This window comes from Lampetra planeri, chromosome 32 (genome assembly GCF_965212315.1).
Source record: "Lampetra planeri chromosome 32, kcLamPlan1.2.h2, whole genome shotgun sequence".
Taxonomy (NCBI): Eukaryota; Metazoa; Chordata; class Hyperoartia; order Petromyzontiformes; family Petromyzontidae; genus Lampetra; species Lampetra planeri.
This window is the reverse complement of record NC_136138.1, coordinates 5,254,072-5,275,851: the sequence shown is the minus strand read 5'-3', so window position 1 is coordinate 5,275,851 and position 21,780 is coordinate 5,254,072. Positions and strand designations below refer to the sequence as shown.

The 21,780-nt window shown below is 49.3% G+C and overlaps 1 protein-coding gene across 12 annotated transcripts in view; it reads left to right on the top strand.

Annotated features, from left to right (window-relative positions):
* The window catches only part of LOC144729367 (neuronal cell adhesion molecule-like), a 211,979-nt gene extending 192,171 nt beyond the window's left edge, over nt 1–19,808 (top strand). For 6 of the 12 annotated variants that reach the window (XM_078609574.1, XM_078609575.1, XM_078609580.1 and 3 more), the window contains 7 exons: nt 187–441; nt 1,361–1,483; nt 2,550–2,711; nt 7,713–7,847; nt 9,179–9,251; nt 10,221–10,232; nt 12,199–19,808. In XM_078609574.1, the coding sequence (XP_078465700.1) occupies nt 187–441; nt 1,361–1,483; nt 2,550–2,711; nt 7,713–7,847; nt 9,179–9,251; nt 10,221–10,232; nt 12,199–12,478 (1,040 nt within the window). In that variant the 3' untranslated portion in view covers nt 12,479–19,808. The remainder of the gene's footprint in view (nt 1–186; nt 442–1,360; nt 1,484–2,549; nt 2,712–7,712; nt 7,848–9,178; nt 9,252–10,220; nt 10,233–12,198) is intronic. The other 6 variants (XM_078609583.1, XM_078609581.1, XM_078609577.1 and 3 more) reach the window with 5 other exon arrangements.
* The last annotated feature ends 1,972 nt before the right edge of the window (nt 19,809–21,780 follow it).

The window sequence follows — 21,780 nt, the reverse complement described above, 5'->3', positions numbered from 1 at the left end:
TCAGTCTCTCTCATTTGTACCATTTCATTTGCACTGCTTGTCGTTTGCAATGTGTGTATTTCAATTTGTACGGGCTCTCTCGTGTTTTTTGTAATAACTCTCTTGATCCGTCCGCCCTCTCTACTTTTTCACCGTTTCTTACCCGTGAAGTTGGCATCTCAATTGTGCGGTCCGTCTCGTTTGTAGCATCGCTTCCCCTTTTGCTCCCGTCCCATTCGCTACCTCGTCCGCTCGCCCCTGACCTCGTCCGCCCCGCAGTCAACGGCAGCGGCCCGGAGCTGGGACCGCCGGCACGCGTGGAGCTGGCACGGCCCAACGTGACGTCCCACACGCTGGACGGGCTCCGGCGCAACACGCGCTACCGCTTCGGCGTGAGCGCGCGTACCCGCGCCGGCGAGGGCGGCACCGCCGACGAGGAGGGGTCCACCGACCTCGACGTGGGTGAGCGACCCCCCCCACCACCACCAACGCGACCGCCGTGACGGTCGTGGTGATGGCGCCGATGCCGATGACATCGATGATGGCGATGGCAGTGATGATGATAATGACGGCGGTGGTGGGCGTTGTAATGACGGTCACGGTTGTCACAAGGTAATGATGATGGTGACGATGATTTTGAAGATGACAGTGGTGATGATGGTGATGATGGATGTGGCGACGATAGTGTCGATGGTGAAGATATTGATGACGGAAATGGTGATGATGATAATGATGACGGTCATGATAGTGATGATTCTAGTGATGACGGTGATGATAGAGACAAAGAAAACAATAATAGTGATGGCGATAATGACATGATGACGATATTACGGTAACGTCTCACTCACTCGTACACTCAAAGCCGTGTAACTCACTAAGAGCACTGGTGCCAGCCGCGTCTGTGCGCACACGTGTTTTCGCTGCCTTATTGCGTGTGTGCGTGTCTTGCTTGCTGGTTGCAATAATTGCCCAAAAAAACTAAATTTCTTTGGTGAAGCTGCTGCGTTGGCAGTGGTGCGCAAAGTCAATGGGTTCCACGTCAATGACATTGTGGCCTTGAAGAGGATAAGAGGTCTAACATTTGACGACGTTTTGGGCAATGTTTTCTGATGAAGGGCCATTGCTCGGAGCGTCCCCTATTATATATTTTGTGTCGTTATTGACGAAAGCGTTCGAGCTTTTTGTGTTACTGAAAAAAAAAAAAATGCCAAACAGCCTTTCGCAGGACCCTCCTGAATGAGACGAGCGCTTGAGACTTCTGGGCCCATGAACATATCAACGAACTCCTGGGGACGGGCGGGAACGTAACGTGACGCGTGTCGCCGTGACTGTGTGTGCGTGTGCGCGTGTGTCCCGGTTGTCGCCGCGGCGTCCCCACCAGCTCCGGCCTGGATGGACCCCGTTGTGGCCGGCGTGGGCGAGAATTTTGTAAACCTGAGTCTCGCGGCCACCCCCGGCGGACGGTCGGCCGACGTGCGTTACGTTGAGTACGCACCAGCCGAGAGTAAGACCCGGCAAACCCTTCGAATCCTCGCAAACCCACCATCACTGCCCCAACGCGGCGCTCGGTAGACTCGCAGAAGTCAATCTTCAATGTTAATCGTCGATAGGCTCACAGATGTAATGTTCAATTAAAGCCTCACCGGACTACATATGTGCTCTTCAGTGTAATCCTCAATGCTTCTTCAATGTGAAATAGACTACAGCTGTAATGCACAAAGTGATCCTCAATAGACGATACATTTTAACTCTAAATAGACTCATGCACATTGATGTAATTCCTCAGTAGACATAGTAATGCAACACTTCACCGACTCATTCTTGTAATCTGGACCTGTTATCTAAATGTAATATTACTAGACTCATATATATGCAACCATTAATTCACTTGCACATACTAATGGATATAACCGCTCATAAAATTATAGATGCAGCCCTTAATCAACATACAGTGTAGATGTAGGCCATAATTAAATTTTTGACGAAATCCTTAAAATAGATGTGCTGATGCTAATATTAAGACTACATCGAAAATACATGTTTAAGAATAAAGCAATAATGTTCAAAATCAGAAAATCTAATGTTCACTTTTCACCAATCGCTAGCTTAGTTTGGCTATGACTTCCACTCTGCGGCATATCATTGTGTGATGTGAATTTACTATTTAACTTCTTAAAATGAACAATCGTTTTACACGTAATGATTTCTCTTGGAGTGGAGCGGTGGCCCACTGCACTATTAACCTGGTGTCCCGAGTTCGATATCTCGACCACGGCTAACACCAGTGGCGAGAAATATCTAAACCAGTCGCGGGCCTCACCCCTTCACCAACCGGCGCTGCCCAGCGCAGCGAAGCATGTGAACACCAACCCCCCATGGCCAGGCAAGGTGTGGGGAGGCCTTCATCCAGCAGTGGATTGACAGAGCTGTATATATATATATTAGTTTCCCCGTTTACATATCGTTGCATTTTAACATCTGTTGTTTCGTTTACATCTTTTTTTTTCCCCCGTCCGTTTGTTCCACTTTTGTTTTGTTGTTGGCCGGCGCCACGCTTTGGCGCTTGCCAGGCGACGGCGGCTGGGTTAGAGTCCTGGTATCGCCCGGGCAGACATTCGCCGTGATCTCGGGCCTCGAGCCCGGCACCGCGTACCGCCTGCGCTGCTCGGTCGATACGACGCCCGGCGGCGTTAGTTACGGCGGCGAGGTGCCCGTTGAGACGATGAGCACAGGTGAGGAGCCACCGCCTGCTGTGCACGGAGAGACGGGTTGGCGGTGGTGTAGTGGTGGTGGCGGGGGTAGCAGTGGTCGATGGTGGTTGCGGTGGTTGCGGTGGTGGTGGTGGTGATCAAAGGAGGGATATTTCAGTGAGCGAGTCATCAAATCAGTGTCAATGCTTATTCTCTAAATCTAAGAACCAAACCCTGTAATAGACGCTACAGAGTTCACTAAGCATTTACGTTAATGAAATCATTCAAACTAAGCATACAAAGTGAAAGAAATACATTACACTAAAGCGACAGAAATTTCAGTGGCGTACACGCACAGATGTAAACACCTCTCAGCTCGATCTCTAAAGACACCCTGCAGCAGAAAATTACCCAGAGGCCCTATAATTTTGTTTAATGGCCGATCTTGAGGGTAGAGAGTGGGCCTTCACCTGGAAATTTCGACTGATGTATGCTTCTGTCAAATCAGTTGGCACTTGCCGTGGCATTTAAACGCAGATCAGCGCGCTGCAAGTTTGCAACTCGATCAAACAATTCGCACGATTCGATTTCTGCGCTCAGACGATGTCCGACCGCACCATCACGGCGAGGTGATTGTGTTTGTCCGCTCTGCGCCAAGACTTAATCACTCACTGTGCACAGAAAGAGGTCAACAAATGTTGACGCCTTGGAGACAAATCTGAAAACACATTTGTTTTCATTATTTACAATGGGATTATTATTATTATTCTGCACATAGCATTTCCCCCAAGATTTGGTTGAAATGTGGAGCACAATAGAAGATAATGTCATCGATTACACTCATTCTGCAAACACAACAGCGCATTCATTCTGCGAGGCGCCATCACGAATCTCGAGCGCCGTCCGAGTGACAAACGCAGACGCCGAGGACGTCTCGTAGAAAATCCGCCACGGTCGATGGAGAGGAGGGGGGTCAAGAGGTCGGGCTTCAGGCGACGACTCGACAGCGGGCAGATGGGTCGGCAGGAGCAACGATTCACACACCTCTCCCATGTGCGCGCGTTCCGGGCTGTGCCGCGTATTGGTTCGGCATGACGGCCGACGTCTTCCACGTTCCGTGAGCTTCTTCGGTAACCCAAATGGAAGTTCTCCCCAGCACGTCGAGCGAAACGTCGGACGGTAACCGAAACAGCACGTGGCACGGCACGGGAAAACACGCGTCAGAGAGCAAAACGGCACACGAGCGCAAAAACCTACGGGGTTGCATTTACACGGCCCATTCACGGGGGGCAGAAAGCGATTTTTGACACTGATCTGATGCCTTGTCCCGTTTCGGTAACCCGGAATCTCGCCGTGGCACGTCACCGTGGATGTGCTCTTTTTACTTCCCCTTTGTCCGTTTGTCACGAGCCAAGCGGCCGTTGGTCTGCGACGATTGCTGCCAGCGACCGTCACATGCAGGCAGGCAGGAATACAATTATCAAAGAACCCAATCGGAATCAATTCCCACCGATTGATTTTACTCGGCCTCTTAAACACCCATTTGCCGTGCGCGATCACCGTCAGCGGCGTCATTGAGGGCGCAGCGCCGGCGAGAAACAGCCGACATTTCTCCCCAATTCACGCTGTCCGTCAATGGTGTAATGTGGTCGCTGCGAGACGACGCCTTGTGGCACGTCGGCTGAGGACCGCTTGCGTTCGTGGCTCTTTGGGGATGTTATCTTCCCCGTGATTTTCTTGTTGCACCTCTTCCTTGTCTGTTCTGTCGTCGCAATCGCTCCCGCGCTTGCCAACGCTCCGGTTTCTCTACAAAGACCGATCGCTGGGTCACACGGTGCTGGCAGGGCAGAGTCTCAGGCAATCTTGTCTTTGTGTAATGAGACGACTGACAGTTGTGTGGGGAGGGGGGGGCGATGGAGGGCATTTGGGAGGCAAATTCTTTCTCCGCAGGAGACCTGGAGATCAGTTTAAGGCCATATTTTTTAATTGGCAATGGTTCTATATAGATGTTATTTTGACAGATGACCTTTATGAGTAGGTAAGAAGTAATACAAGGTTGCACATAGAAGAAGACTTGATGCAGGCAGTGATGAAATCTGGCTGTCGCCTGATGAAGCTAGTTGTAATTACTGGCGAAACGTCGTACTCAGATTGTAAATGTTGTGGCTTGGCTCTCCAACACACCAGTAATGAATTGGCACGTTCTGTTTACGTGACAAACCCTACTAATTGGCTGTGGCGGGTGGTGGCGGGTTTAACGACACATTTACATTTATGCGATCGAACCCAAAAAAATCTTATATTATGAATGATATTGATCGCAAAAGCCTACATGTTAAACTTTAAATGAGAAGGAAACTGGCACTATTCGGACACAGATGTAGGATGGACAACAAGAGGAACATTTTAATGTGTGTTGTTCCGACAAAATGGAAGGAACCAGCGAGAGAGGAAGACCTCACAGAGAACGGCTTGACAAGACAGAGAGGAAAGTGGAAACAATTGACGAAATGTGCATTGGACACCTACGGGGCTATCTGCCCATGGATCGTTATGATGAAGAGTCCTTTAACAGGAGTGTGGAGTTTACACACTGCCCTATGAACCTGGTGAGCTAAGTTCAATTCCCTGCTACAACCTCCCCACGCTTGACTATCCAGAATGGCAAAGTATACTTAAGACAACCTCTTTGACGAACAAGGAATAGGGTTGACAGAATCAGTTGATTAACCTCGTGTTTTTTGAGAGCTCATTTAGAACAGAAGCCTCTCTTTTTCTCAAGGGAGACCTGGGGTGTAAATGAGTTCAGCAAAGCAGAAAATTAAAAACGTGTAAACAAAACAATGCACAAAACACCATTTAAAATATATATATATATATAACACAATTGTGTTAATGTATTAAAGAGTACATCTAAAAACGGTATCAATCGCTGCAGAGGGTCGGGGCGTAGCGCCTACGAGAGTGGCCGCGGGGATTGCCACCCACGTGCCGGGGTTATCGCTGGAGCGGTTGTGTGAGACGTTCATGTTCACATCCGAAACGGCAGGCAGGCAGGCAGGCACGGGGCCACGTTCTGTGCGCGCACGGCTCGGCTTTGCCTTGGGGTGATTTCTCCGCCGCTTTGTGTGTTTCTGCACCGGTGCTGGGTCTTCTCTTTGTGTGTATGTATGTTGAACTTCTTTCGCACCGTACGTCGCCACCCGTGCTTTTTTACCGTCTGCCTCACTCTGGAACGCGAAATTGGCGGTGAGTGAAATCACCGCCGCGTGATGTTGGCGGCGGTGGTGGTGGTTGTGGCGACGGTTGTTGGCGACGATGGGTGGCGGTGGTGGTGGCGACCTGAGAGCGAATAACACTGGCGATCTCGTGGCCACCCTCACCGCTGCCTCTTCGCCGGAGTGCAAGCCACTGTGCGTCGCCGCGGTCGCCCGCAAAACCAATCTGCACCTCGGCGTGCACAGGCTGTTTGTGCACGGCCGAGAGAAACACGAACCGCACGCCGCTGCCCTCCCTGCGGTCGGGAGGCTGCGTGATTCGTGAACCGCATGAGCACGGTCAATAACACGTCGATGTGTGCACAGCCTTCCGAGTGAAACATTTCACTTGTGGTTTGAATGAACAAGCCATGAGTCAACACCCCGCAAGCTGGGTTCAATTCCCGGCTGTGGGACGGTGGTATGAGATGAGGAGCCATGGAGAGGGTCAGGGGGTGTTCTAAATGGCCGTGTCAGACCAATGAGGTGGCAGTTGCACGAATTTCTCGGGTTCAAAACTGTGGGTTTCAGCCGCTCGTGATTAAATTGGATTCTCAGGTTTTTTTTTGTTTGAAGGTCGAATGAAGGGGCACTGAAACATATAAGAATAGCTTTTACCCTATCTGGCAATAAAACAGAAGGTGTTAAGATGTTAAAACACCGAACAGAAACCTTTCGCAGGGAATCGTGTCTGCATTAACCTACACGTACATGTGGTGAACATGCAAACAAAAACATGCTCTGGTAGTATATGATGCATTGTCTTTGAAACTTTCTTTAGAGCCTCGTCTCAAAGCGTGTTAGACCCCAGAGGGCGCCAAAAAGTGAACAGCACATAGACAATGCCACTGTCAGGACATTGAGAGCTCGGGGTGAGCAACCAATTCTTATTCATATTATTGGGTATTTCGGTAAAGTCACGTAGATAGGTTCAAAGAATATAACAAAATAACAAATGTATTTTCTTTGAACCTATCTACTTGACTTTACCGAAAGACCCAATAATATGAATTCCTGCAGTCACGAAAGCTTTAAGTCAAGTTTCAACCAATTCTTCTTTTTTTGATACTGGCAAGAAAGGTCACATGATGGGACTGAAACAGTTCTGCACAGTCTCCTTCCACAGACCGTTCTCAACACGCACGGGATGGTGCACTGCTCACTGCAAGAGTTCCGATTGGACAACAACGCCGATATTACAATTGGAGTAAAATTGCGGAAAAAGCCTAAATATATTTCAACTTCATACTCTTAGTTCTTTCTGTAAAGTCACGTAGGTAAAAAATGAAATTTTGCTGTGACAGTTTCACCTGAAGACGGAAGCTTGTGTTGCCTCCGAAACGTCGTGATTTTATTGTTTTTATTTTTTTTATTAATTTTAATTTCATTTTTTACCTACGTGACTTTACCGAAAGAACTAAGAGTATGAATCCTTGCAGTCACGAAAGCTTCAAATGTAGAATATTTCAACTTACCAAGGGGGTTTTGCTGAGCTAGGTGGATCGTTGCGAGATGGTGGCGGCTTGTGAAGTCCTTGGTCTTCATTTAGCAGTAGATAGATCATGGCTGCTGATTATAAAAGACAAACCAATCCCACGGTCAGTACTGCGCTCTGCCAGGAGGTTACCAAGTAAAAAAAACACATATGGTCACCGCTTCTGATCGACATCAAAGGTCATAGGTCGTACATGGACGACAATAACGAACGTTGCGTTCACTACCGCTGCACTTTTTTCCACTCTCGTGCCACCCACCCGTTCCTCTCCATCCTTGACGACGGCACCAGCAGAGGTGGCGAGCGCGCAGCTGACGATCGCCACGGAGGGCTGGTTCATCGGCATCATGTGCGCCGTGGCGCTGCTCGTGCTGGTGCTGCTCGTCGTGTGCTTCGTGCGGCGCAGCAAGGGCGGCAAGTACCCGGGTGAGCGGCGCGGGCTTCGTCGGGCGACGGCTTTTAGTCGACGACGATGAAGACGACAGTGACTGGAGGAAAATGGACGGTGACGAGCGACTGCCGCCCACCGGCAGAGGCCAACGAAGCGACGAGCGATGACGGGCGGGATGAGATGGACGGGGTGTGAAATAAAATGCTGCCCGAGATAATCGAGGGTGCAGTTGCACTCACTGTACGTGACGAAACTAATGATTGTGAAAAAAGGACGCTGGCTGAGATAGTTTGGCGATGTTATTGGAGACTGCAGTGCTGCGAGGTCATTGGCTACATATAGTATTTGACAATATGTTTGCTGAGTTCATAAATTGGCTGACCTGGTACGTTGGTGGGGAGGCGGTGGACTGTTTCACTCTTGTAGTCAACTAGAACTAAAACGAAACTATTTTTATTTTACGAGCTAAGGCCCCGCTGAGCTGTATAGCACTTTTTCAGGAGCGACCTGGCCACAAATGACGGCTCAACCAAGTGGCTTTTACTAAAAAAAAATCGTGTTTCTGGACCAGACTAAAACAATGACTACATGAAGTCCACAGTGAGGCTCGACGAAACTCCCACAGGTTGCGATCGACCGGGACGATGACTCGGTAAGAATAAAGCGACCACATTGGCAGTGCGGGCGTGTGACGCAGGGCGCTGGGCGTCCACCTGCAGCGCAACGTTGACAACTGCGGCGACGGTGACGTCCACTCGCACTCCCCAGTGGCTTTACCGTAACTTTTAGAGTCGTTTTGGTCATTGGTGAAGTTTCGCACTCGTGCAGGACAAGCTCGGAACGCACGGCCGCATTGTGTGTCCCGCAAGGCAGGAGTCATTAGCTTGATTGGTTTACGTATCCCTTTAAGCGGCGTCAGTCCATGTTGTGCGTTGTTCAAGGGATCTCCGAAGCAGTTCTGTGACATTGCCTTCTGCGGGCAACTGACTCGTTAGCACTTTTCAAATTTGATTGAAAGCGCTGACGCATTGGCTCTGTCTGCCTGCCTGGCTGTCCGTCTGCAACACAGGGGCACTGCGACTCTTGTAAAGGATTTTAGAATGTGAACGAAGCTTCGGTGTAAAGTTGCGTCGCTGTCAGGGACTCGTCCGAGTGAGAAAACTGTCCGATCAAAGCGTTGCCCGCACACTTTCCCCAGCAGGGCCGCTATCCGAGCTGCCGCGTCATTGTTCCTTGCGCGTCCGTCGCACGCGACACCATTACGATCGCTAATTAAATACTTTGGTTGTTAAACGATATTTCTGGAAGCATTAGAGAATTCATGCATGTGCATGAGCTTTCTTCCTCGTGTTTTTTTTATTTCCAGTGAAGGAGCGAGAGTGCGCCTACCCGGACCCTGAGAATCAGCAAATGAGAGAGAACATCTTTGCCGAGTGCAGGTAACACACCGCATGCAACCAGATGCACGGTAGGAGGAACATTTTGCTTGTTTGAAGAAGAAAATGAATACCTGAACATGGGCGCGGTATTCGGAATTTTGAGACCCCCAGTTGAAAAATTATGAGGCCTATATTTGAATGCAGCCACCAAGCCTTGAGACTCCTGAATTTAACTCCTGACCAAGGTCTATCCCATCTCATTGTTGTCGTATACATCTTAAGTTTAATTCCTGGTCGTCATCATCGTGACGATTATTGTCGGCATCGTAAACATCGTCATCGTTGTCATTGTCTCACATGGGTCATCGCCTGGTCAGGCCACACTGTTTGGTTCAATAACTTTTCAATTGGAAATTAAACAACACCTTGCATTTTGTGAGTTTCCACTATTTGTTGTTTGAGTGGTTGGTTGGATGGTAAAGTGGGTTGCTTTGGTGGGTGGGTAGATGTGTAGGTGATTGGGTAGTGGGTGGGTGGGTTCACGGGTGGTTTGGCAGTATGTGTTTGGGTCGTGGCGAGTCGTTGGTGGTGTAGCTGGGTGGGTGGGCAGTTAGGTGGGTGGGTGGGTGGGTAGGTAGGTAGGTGGGTAGGTGAGTGGTTGGGTGGGTTGGTGGGTGGGTGGGTGGGTAGGTGGGTGGTTGGGTGGGTGGTTGGGTGGGTAGGTGGGTGGGTAGGTGGGTGGGTGGGTGGGTAAGTGGGTGGGTGGGTGGGGAGGTGGGTGGTTGGGTGGGTAGGTGGGTGGTTGGGTGGGTAGGTGGGTGGTTGGGTGGGTGGTTGGGTGGGTGGTTGGGTGGGTGGTTGGGTGGGTAGGTGGGTGGGTGGGTGGGGAGGTCGGTGGTTGCGATTTAGAACCGAGCGGTGGATCGAGGCAGTTGAGAGATCCGAGTCGGTTCTCAATCTCTCCAACCTCACTCCCGTTTAATTTTCTCCCCCTGTCTCTCTGAACACCCCGCGCTCGCACACGCGCAGAATACGGAGACGGTAAGTGCCGAGGCGGCCCCCGTCGCGGGCGCGATCCGTCTGCCCACCCGCCCGGTGCATGCCCCCCTCGCCCGCCCCCATTTCTAAGCACCCTTACACGTGGATTTATTGAGACCCTAAGCGAAAAATGGGAATCACAAAAAATTACATCTTAGAGGGGGCACTCAACCGTCACGAGCCCGGTCACCGATGCCTGTCCTGGAAAACATCAGTCGATTTAATTTGGTTCGTAACTTAATTTGGCAACAGCTTCGGCTTATAATGGACGTTGCCCTTGATAGGGTTGTTCGTGCAGCTTGTCGCCACCGTTGCGATCGTCGTCTGTGTTGAGAGGCTGCGTTGGTCACCACGACGTCGATGGTGCGCGGGACGTGGCGACGTCGCTCGGAGCTCGCGCTAACTTCACAACGTCCAGCAGACGTTTTCATTGCTGTTCATTTGCATTATTGCTTCGCGTTTATACTCAATCATCGTCATCGTCAGCAGCCATGATTATCCACTGCCGGATGCGAGCCTCCCCAAGCCGTTGCCACCCCCCTCATGGTGTCGCGATGCAATGATTCATCGAGATCCTGCACGCTGATTGATCTCATTGTGGTGGCGAGATGTTAACTACCTCACCTGGTATGCAGGAAGTCGTGGGTTCGATCTGGACCCCGGCGTCTGTATATATATATCTGGAGTTGCATGTTCTGCCCATGGTCACGTGGATTGTCCTCCGCGCCCTCCGGCTTTTCCCTGGACATTTAGAATCAACGTGCGTTTAAGAGTATTTGGCTGCTATAAATGTTCACATAAGCCACTTCGTTGAGATATCATGTGTGGCCGAGTCGCTTCTGAAAAAAGGGCTACGTAGCTCGGTGGGCCTCACCCTGGTAAAAAAATAAAAAGTTGCGTTGAGTTAGTTTATCTCCAGCGATAGTCGCCCTGTCAGACACGTTCCTTTCCTTTGACTACCACCCCATCGATAGTCTCAATCAGTGGCCATCGTCCCTCCTATCGATGCATCTGCCCCAAGCTCAATTGGTGTTCTGAAGAATGTGATGTCTCTCACACGGGTATGTTCTCCGATCCGCATTCCTCTTTCCGACTCTTGAGTGTAATTCCCAGCATGCAATTCTGTATGCTTCCTTGCACAGATGTCAGCATTTGTTCCATTTTATTTGTAAAAAGTCCATACTTATGACACATGTCATAGCAGGTATATATGCACATAATTACCATAACACAGATAGCCGGATTAAGGCACATAAAGGATTTATGGAGTTAATTATTAATGCCTGAGGCTAAGGGATTCAAATTAAGACACATCATTATTAGAATAATACGTTTGGCTTAGTCATGGGAAACCATCGAGTTTTTGTTGCCAGAATAATAATCCTTTTCCCAGGAAAGCCTCAGTCTCAAGACTGTCTTTTCAGGAGGGTCACGCACTGGGATAGCCATTGCCATTCATTAGTAGTTGGCTTCATGCGGGAGGCAATTGGGGACCCGGAGAAAACCCACCAACACACATACGAGGATATAACAATCAAAAGCTCCACATTTTTCGATTTAAAGCTCTCGTGACTGCAGGGATTCATCTTCTTGGTTCTTTTGGTAAAGTCACGTAGAAGGGAAGTAATAGTGAGAATTGTTTTGTTTTATTATGTTTTATTTTTTTATTACTTCCCTTCTACGTGACTTTACCGAAAGAACCAAGAAGATGAAGCTCCACATTGATTGGAACATCTATTGCTGTGCTGCCCTCTCCTGGCCACGCAAGCCTCCGACACCCAATATTTCCACGACAGCCTCCCCATCCGAGATCACTAACCAGGTTCGGCGCTGCTTAGCTTCCAAGGTCGTGCATGATGGAGGGGGGGGGTCGATTTACCGTGTCGGCGTCACGCTCGGCTTACCGACACGCATCACCGATTCACTCCCCGGCGATATCGCCCCGTCCTCCTTTCTCCGCTCCCTCCAGCGACAACGAAAACAAACCACTGCAGGGCGGCTCGTCCGGGAGCAGCGACAGCGTGCGCTCCGGGGGGCGCCACGGCGCCGGCGACGCCGACACCCAGGTGCCCTTCAACGAGGACGGCTCCTTCATCGGGAAGTACGCGACGGCGACCGAGACCGCGGCTACTGCCGCGGCGACAACGGCGGTGGCGGCCAACGGAGGAGGTGGCGCGGGAGGAGGCGGACGACGAGAGAACGGACACGCGCGGACGCGGAGAAGCTCGGAGGCCGACGACGCCTGCTGAAGCCGTCGTGGCAAGGGAGGGGTCAGGGGCCGACGGAGGGAGATAAAAACACACGGAACGCAAACATAGAGATATGTAAAACACGAATATAAGTTAAAGCGAGTGCACCGTGCCGTGCGGGTGGGTCGTGGTTAACAGATGAGAGTTGGCAAAATTGCATTTGGGTAACGAAGATGAGACCGTGACGGTAATAAATTCGGTACGATTACAAGGGGCAACTGACGCAGCACTAGGCCTCGGCAAGGTAACGTAATTTACCCTTTTTACCATTCCAAGGGGTAAGGTAAAGATTAGGGTAAAGGTAGCGCGAAGTATTACCAGGTAAACACCTTGTTTACCGCTCGCTAAAAGCACCGTGGCGCAGTCCGTGGCCTCCATTTTAAATTGGAATCATCGAGAGTATTCTTTATGAATGAAGCGCTTTACCTAGCATTTACCTGTTATAAACTTGTTCATGTGTAGTAGTACCCCAGTAATTACCCTGTAAACGGGTATTTTGTATGAGGTAAGGGTAAAAGGTGGGGTAAAGATAGGCTCGTTGTTTTGACCTTTCAGCTTACCTTGCCGAGGCCTACGTACGCGCGTAGGCGTACGTATGCACGTGTGTGCGCGTGTGCAAGCACGTGATTGGTAACCACACATGCCAGGGAGGGCCATCGTATTATTCTCCTGATTTATAAGGCGCTAATTTTTCCCTACTTTATTTTATAGCAAAAGTTGGGCGTGCATCTTGTAACCTGGTCGGTGTGTGTGTTTGACCAGATTTGCACAACTTTATTGACAACCGGGCGTACGTTTTGTTGGGTGCGTCTATTACTTAAAGGAGCATCTTATAATCAAGAGAATATGGTAATTCAACTTAAAAGAGTGTTTTTTGGCGTATGCTTTGACGTCGTCGCGTATACAGCAGTTTGGGGGTCACGTTTGAGGTCGCCCGTCTCACTGCTGAGCTTTATGGCACCCGCGGAAAGTTTTATGACCGCCAAGTGCTTCAGTTTTTTTTACTTTCAGTATCGAGTCGACGTATTCATTCGCATTCATGTTATTATCATTGCTGTTATTGTTGCTGTTGTTTTTCAACGTTTGGAGACTTGAGCGCTGCACGCACGGTCGAGAGAGCGAATTTACGCGAGAGTTCGCTTTTGTTTTGAAATCGTTAATGTTTACAGCGGTTTTTTGGGGGGGGGGGCTTTAGTCGCACCCCCATAAAGTTGCAATGGCTTATGGGTAAGTGAAAGAATTATGGGAAACTGAGAGATGTTTGGAGGGAAAAAAAAACTGGCTAAGGTAGGGACTTTTAAAATTGTGAGAAAGATTTAAAGAAAACATTTTATTTTTGCGTCTGTATAAAAACCGCAATTAGCATTGGAGCCGCCGCTACCTGGTTGAGATTTTAAATTAGCGGTAACGTTACATGTTTTTCCAAAGCTCGTGGAGGTTTAAAAGGACTCGCGTCATCAGCGTTAAAAAGGGTGTTCACTGTTGCTGAAACAAACGGGGGGAAAAAAAACAAGATTCTAACAATCCCATTTGCAGGCCGAATCCAAGTGTGGCAAAACCAGGCCATGAAATTAGAAATTCCAAGTACTTGAGCGTCCCACGGGGAATTGTCTCAGCGGGTTTACCCATCATCAGGCGCATCCAAGTGTATCGCATCGTAAGCCACCGACGACGCTTGAATGGGAAGTGATGGTAAAATGCGGAAAGACGGATCGTGGGGCGTAACGAGGACATGGGCGGTTTGCAACTGGCAGCGTTTGCACCCCATGAGTTTGTGTTCTCATCTTTCCCTCCTTCGCCTCCCTCCTTTTCCACAGCCCAGTCCTGTGGCGAGACTCTCGCTAATTAAATTCCCCGTTTCACATCGCTCGCGATGCCCCATGCCATAGTGTGATGGTTAGCGCACTACACTGGCAATGCAGAGATCGCCGATTCAACTCGGCAGGCGAAACAACGGGGCAAATTTCTTACATCCTCTGCCTCCCCCTCCCCACATCCCTGCCTCCTGCGCCCAACCAGAATTATATGAATGGGTGCACCACAGTTGGTCAATCGGCAGGTGGCATGTGCTGGGGGTAAAAATGTGGGCACTCCTACCTCTTCCAAGATGTCTGGCCTGCGTGGAAGAGTAGGCCAAAGTACCGTCTCGAGGCAGCGCTAATGATTAAATGGGTGCGAGGTTTTTTGTTGTTGTTCAAATGGCTATTTGGTTGTGCACCACTGCCATTGCACATTGCAATCAACAACTTGGTAATGTGCTTCTGAACCTGGGATTCAATTCAAGGAATGGGCGCGGGGCTGCCTGCCTGCCTGGCTGGATGTAACGTTCATCAATTAACACATTCTTAACACATTCACTCCCGTTCGTTTCACCTCAGCAGAGTGCCTGCTTTTTTAATTTGACAGCATTCAAATGTAAACGAGAAAGTATAAGTATTCGTTTTAAGCGATTTTCTTTTTAATTGTGCGCACAGGTGTCCACGCAGCCTCACATGAGGCTTCATCACAAGTTAGATCGTCACAGAGCCCCGCCTCACGCCGCTGCTGGATGAAGGCCTCCCCACGCTGCGTCAGTCGCGGCGGTTGTCAGACCAAACTTGGCCATGCCGGTTCGCGGCAAGCCGGTGGATCGGACTTTGTCCGCCGCGACTCACGCAGCGGAACTTTCCCTCTGCACCCACCGCTCCACGCCGAGATGCAAAACCTTCAGAAGTCATCTCTCTTCCACCGGCAGAGACAATTTAATTTTGGTCTAAACTTTCGGAGCCTTTACCAAAGGGCGCTTTACCGGCATGTCAAGTGTGGTCAAATAGCCCTCACGACCGACATCCGACACGGGGAGGTGTCCTCGCCCAAGATCTATCGCTACGTGTTGCAGATTTGGAATGAATCGCTAATTGTGCGATTACTGGAGTCGCGTCAAGAGACGATCACGCATCCTTCCAAAAGCCAGTGAGCACAGCGTCAAAAAGTGTTAAAACAACCGTACCTCCGATGTGGCCAAATACAAGAGGCTTGTTGTGTCAATTGAGCACCTAGAGCAGGGCCGGTTGGGAACGCTACCTCCTGCGGCAGTTGAGCCACACTGACATCTGTGCGTACAATACCCCTTAACTGTGTTTTATTATTTTCACCGACAAGTTGTTGGTATAGGGTGACAAAACATTTTGAGCTGTGTCAGCGCCGTTAACGCGGCCGCAAATTTATGTCAAGTGCGTCAGCAGCGTCTTGTAACCTCTTGTACATATTATTTTGACGATATGCCGCATTAGAGTACCCGTGCCCTGTCGAGGACGTATGGCTTTATCACAATTGGTGTTTGTACATTTGAAACATGCTGTATCGGTAAACGCGAAAACCACGGGTTTAATTTACAAAAAAGGTTCATAATATATACATTATCCAAAAAAATACGGATATTAATATTTCCTGTACATATATTTGTGTTTCTAATGTATAAAGATGCATGTTTTTTTTTGCACATATAGTAGAGGCTGTTTTCTTTTGGGTTTCGTGATATTGTACTGCACATGTATGCTGGCTGCTTTGCCTGGCATTGGCTGCCAAAGCTGGGCTGGCAATATGGGCGGGCGATTTGAGTTGGCCAACCAGTGCAAAGAGCTGTAAGTGACCACCTTGCACTGGGGCAACAATCGTCACCGGCACCCGTCGCCAGAAACACATTTGCCGTGAGCAACTTTGGCGCCTCGGGTCGAGCGGTGGTGGAGAGTGAGTTTTTGTCCAGCCTGTGAAAAGTTGAAAACTCTTTGGCGAACAACGATTCGGTCTACAGAGCAACACAACCTCCGGGCAAACAGTTCACGTGACAATCCGATTGCAAGCGGCCACTCCCATTGCCAACGAGTGGGTTAGCGGCAACGGCGAACCTTGTGCAGATTTTTGGGGCGGCTAAACTTTTCTGATGAACGCATTTGGCGGCGATTACCGTCGGTGCCGGTTGCTGTTACGAATTGCCGTGACCATGAGTAGTGGTGGTGGTGGTGGTGCCGCGGGAAATGGACAAGTGGCAACGCAAACGCGCACTGTTGCCAGCCTGCGCGGGTGGCTCCTCCACCGTGTTGTTCCACAAAACGTTGACCTGTGTGCTAAAGCCACAACGCTGACCCAGTGACCCGCTCGAGGCACCCGCACAGAGTTGTTATTGTTTTGCTTTCCTTATGCTTTGGGTCTATTCGGTAAAGTCACGTAGATAGGTTAAACAAAATAACAAAATACGACGACGTTTCGATCGCATAACAAGCGGTCGTCATCGCCACCTGATGACGGCCGCTTGTATTGCGATCGAAACGTCATAGTTTTTTTGTAATTCTTTTTGAACCTATCTACGTGACTTTACCGAAAGACCCAAAGAATATGAATTCCTGCAGTCACGAAAGCGTTACGTCAATGTGTTGCTTTCCTTTCAGCACTCCTCGCGCTAGGTTCGAGTAATCAAATGAGGGGAGGTCAAACGAATGTTGCCGAAATGTGTCACGGATTCGTTTCGTGTTGCGTTGTCGGCAGCAGTCCCCCTTGCGAGCCCAAACCACAGGTCAGCTCCCATCGTCTCGTCGTTAAGATTCCTCATCACATCATGATTGTGGTTATCATCAGATAAGTATCCTTTCTTGGTCATTAATGTGAGCGTAGCTTTGATAAGGCCGCATCACTTTTCTCCATCAGTAGCAGTGGCGTCGTCGTCAGCTACAGTATCAGAAGCATACATATCAGCAGTGTAGTGGTAGTATCAGCCACAGCAGCTGCAGTAATATCGACATGAGCAGCAGTAGCATCGCCATCATGAGCAACAGTATCGGCAGTAGATAAAGCAACAGCAGTGGCATTATCATAGGCATATCCTCTTCAGTGGGGGTGAATGCAGGATCATCAGCAGCAGCTTTAACATCAAATTAGCAGCAGTAGAAGCAGCAGTACCATCAGCAGCATGAAGTGCTGGGGGAGGAGTGGAGGCACACTGCACACAAACACTATCGCCTCTCTCTCACACACTGCCATTCCGCCCAATTCCATTAAATTGGCTGTTTTCACACTGATAATTGGTTTTCACAACACGCGAGTTTCTTCATTAAATTATGGCCTTCAAGATAAAATCACATAAAGCACGGGGGGGTGAGAGGTCGTTATAACTGTGCGTCTATTCATAATAACGTTACTGGTCACATCTGCCCAGAGCCGGGGAATTGTTTTCAAAAAGGCACCCCCCCCCCCCCGTTCCGCACAATGTCTCATCTCATCCTCACTGGCGCTCGCCTCTTTCCATTGGCACGAGGAGACGTGCGTGCGGTGTGGAACGGAGTTTGTTCTCAAAAAAGGATGTCGTGGTGTTTTTCACGTGGCGTGCGACGATATGAGCAGCATTTTGGTTAACGTTAATTTCTTTCCACGCACGCGCGCTAAGATTATTATTAATAATGTCTTGCATGGGGAACGAAGACATCCGAATTGCTAAAACTCTACACAACCCAAAAAAGACCGGGCCACACCCGAGCCAGTTTCGCCAGCCTGTCGTAATGTGTTGTAATATATTTTAAGTTATTAACAATGAGTATTTTCTGCCACCTGGCTGATGATTTAGCTGTGAACCTTTCCTGAAAAATGGGTCGTACCAGTATAGGTAATAAAAGAGGGGTGGGGGGGGGGTTTGGACAACAAATTCAACACCCAGAGGTCCACATCCACATGACGCTTATTGATACTGCCCCACCACCACCAGGAAAATGGATCGGTCCACATCTTTAAAAAAAAAACTTACACCATAATCTCTGCAAACAAATCTGGGCTCGCACACGTACACCCCAAACGGATATTCAGACGTACCCCAAATGTTTGATTCAAAATATAGGGGAACGAGTGCGTCTTACAGGTGTGTGCGTGTGTGATGAGATTGTCCAATTTTATTGACTCTTGGCACAAGTTTGGGGTGCATCCTTCGGGAGTGTGTTATGATCAGAATACCGCATGTGATTATGTAAACATCTACCGTTCTAGAAAGGGCTAGAGAAGCTGAAATTTGGCAAAGATATAGTTGGGTAGATGCTAGACAATAAAATTCAGAATAGCAACTTATGTTAACGTTGGTCTGGCAATTCCATTTAATTCAATTTGTCCACATTTACCACCATCATTATCGCCACACTGCAAATGTGTTGAAATCAATTATTAAACTTCACTTCAAACACTTCACTTCAAACTGGGAAAAACCAGTTAAGGATTGGGTTTTGTTCCCGCCAAAAAGACCGAAGCCTCGATCGAACCAACACTGCTGGTGAACCAAGAAAAAAACCTCAATCACAGCCCACACCAACTGCGTCTGTTATAGCGTTGTTGCTGTCGGGCATGTCCCGACGTTTCGCTGCACGTGCCGAGCGTCTTAAGAAACCAAACTTCGGTCACAATATGGATAATTCAGTTGCCCAGGCATCTACCGGGCACGCGAAGCGAAACGTCGGACATCACCGTGCCGAACACCACGTGGCACAAGCCCGAAACCACATGGGAGAGCGACATCGCATGCCACCAGCCACCCTTACCTCCTCCTTGAGCTTGTCTGGCCATGGAAGTCGTAAGGAGTGGAACTGTAGCGGAACTTAGGAGCTAGGTGGGTAATACAATCAAGTAATCGCCTCCTCTGCCGATCGGTTCGGTTACTCAACTAAACCGCGTAAGAAATATTGGTTCAAAAGTGTCACCTCTGCTCCCACGTGTGCCGCTCAACGGGAGGTGATGTACACTCTTGGTGATGTCATAGTCACACTGGGCATGATTTGTCGGGGGTTAAACGCGCCTTCGGGAGGTAGAATGTCGGGGAGATTGGCAATTTAAAAGGGGATCCGAAGATTCTACCTTAGCTTGATTGGCAAGTTTGAAAATCTGGACTTTGTGTGCAATTTATTAAATTATGGGTGTCATTTTCACTCGGTCACGAGTCTCTCAGCTAACCGATATCTTCAAACGGCGGGTGGATGGGTCACGCAGAGTGCTTGTGCGAGGTAGTCAGGTGGCAGTACAGCAAGCTGGTTTGTGATCCGTATGTGCGGACGTTTGGGCTGCATCCCCTCGCACAGATACACGAGATGAGCCTTCGTTAATAAGGACACTTTATTTTTACATTCATAATCTTCACGATTGTGATGCCACGTTGCGTTCAAATGTTGTTCGTCATTTTATATATTCATATTATCGAGTTTTTTGTTTTAAAAAAAATGTTATATGGGTGCCCACGATGTCTCTCGCAAAGTGCTTTTTGTATCATTTCCAAACGCAAGTTGCAGAAATACATACAATACGTGAACCCGCGTGTTTAACTTGGCAGCGTGGTGATTTGTGTCCTGCTCGTTTGTTCCAGTCGCCTCTCGTCGTTTTCCCCTGATGTGGCGGTCGTGCCCCCCAAGGGGGGGGGGGTGCCGTTATCAGTCTAGCTTCTGGTTTTCCAGTTAAAAGACAAACTTCTCCATATACACTCCCTCGTGGCAAGATGGCCATTTACCGAGGAAAATTTTCACGCTTCTGTCTATGAAGCACCTTTCATTGCGGATGTCAAAGCGATGTCCAAGGCACAACAGCGCTTAAAGTAGCGCATGCCACTAAACACGAAGACACCGCAACACAATGGCGTAAATGCGAAGTGACTTTGTGAAAGACGACAGAATGAAGGTGTGTAAGATATACGTTTTCAAATGTCCACTCGGATCCTGCGACCTCGTGGAAGAAATCTCCACGGAGTCTTGAGGCTACTCGGCAAAGAAAATATTGGTCGTCTATAGATGAGATAAGAGATCTGCATCCCCAGATCCGAGAGGACTTGGTTGGGGGGGGGGGGGCGTGGGTGCAGTAGGTCCGATGTAATTCAGAGAAAGCCTCACCGAATAACCAAGACTTTTCGGGAAAGTGTTGCCAAGCTTTCGCAGTAGGGGGCTGATGTTGGTACGGTGCTGTACATGTGCAGCGACTCGGAGACAGCAGCCAGCGCTATGCCACTACACATGCAATGTCAACGGAAGTAGTTTTCAGACAATTTGGCCGCATTTTGGATGTTTTAACCAACAGCAGTTACAGCAGAGAACGCAAAGGAAACCCCGTGCAAAGGCACAGAGAGAACACGCAGACGTCACACGCCGAGTGTAACCACAGCCTTGGCATGTCCCTCTCCTGCCATGATCGATAAGGGCCATCCACTGAGTAGGTACGCAGACATCTGTCAAAACTTGACTCCTCTCTGTACGCACGCGGACTTTTTACACCCCCCACCCACCTACGTGCCCCCCCCCCCATTCCCAAATCCTATAGAACGGCCGATATTTAATCGACGCAGAAACGATCAAGCACTAAGAATATTTACGTGTTGAAGCAAACAGATAGGCCACCGCCGGACTGTGTAACTCATTTGAAGGCCAATGTGGACAAATTATTATCGAGGCTTCACCCCCCTCCCTCCCCCCTCGTGTTCTATGTGTACGTACATTGTCAGTAGACCCCCCATACGCAAGCGTACGCATTTGGGTTAACACCCCCCCTCCCCCCTCCATGCGTACGTACTAAATGGATGGCCCCTAACGAGAGAACAGAGTGCGGACTAAACCACGAACACATTTGGGGGGGTGCTACACACGTTGGCTCGTGTTCTGTCGCTCTCCGCATCACGCTGCTGCTGAGGACCAGGAGGGAACGCGAGTGTGTGGGGTCTTGTCACGTCAACACGTTCATCGTCAAAAGTGCTCTTCTGGGTTAGGGGCCGTCCATAAATGACGTCACGCACCTAGGGGGGGGGGTCAGACATTTGTGACGATGTGTGACGAGGGAGGGGGGGGTTGAGAAATGTGATGTCACATCAAAATGCGCAACTTTAAATAAATATAGACAACACGTTCTATTTAATTAAATAGACTTTTTAATACAACATCAGAGTGCAGCGCCACATTAAATACGCACTACAATGACAATAGTTGAAAGCGATTTGAAGAATGTTTTTTTTTTGGGGGGGGGCAGAGCTTTGCGACGTCATATTTGAGGGGGGTGTCTGACTTTTTGTGACGCCGTGTGACGAAGGGGTGGGGGGTCAAAAATCGTCCAAAGTCGCGTGACGTCATTTATGGACTGCCCCTTAGCTTTCGAATCTCTGCAACAAGTGGCCTCAGAAGACGCCACCACCACCACCACATCGGCCCCACACGCCACACGACTCCATCCCCAGCTCGCTCCCACAGTCTCCTGTCGAGCCAGCCACCCAATATACCAATACCACCACACTCCACATGGTCGCAAAATAAATACCTCAATAAATA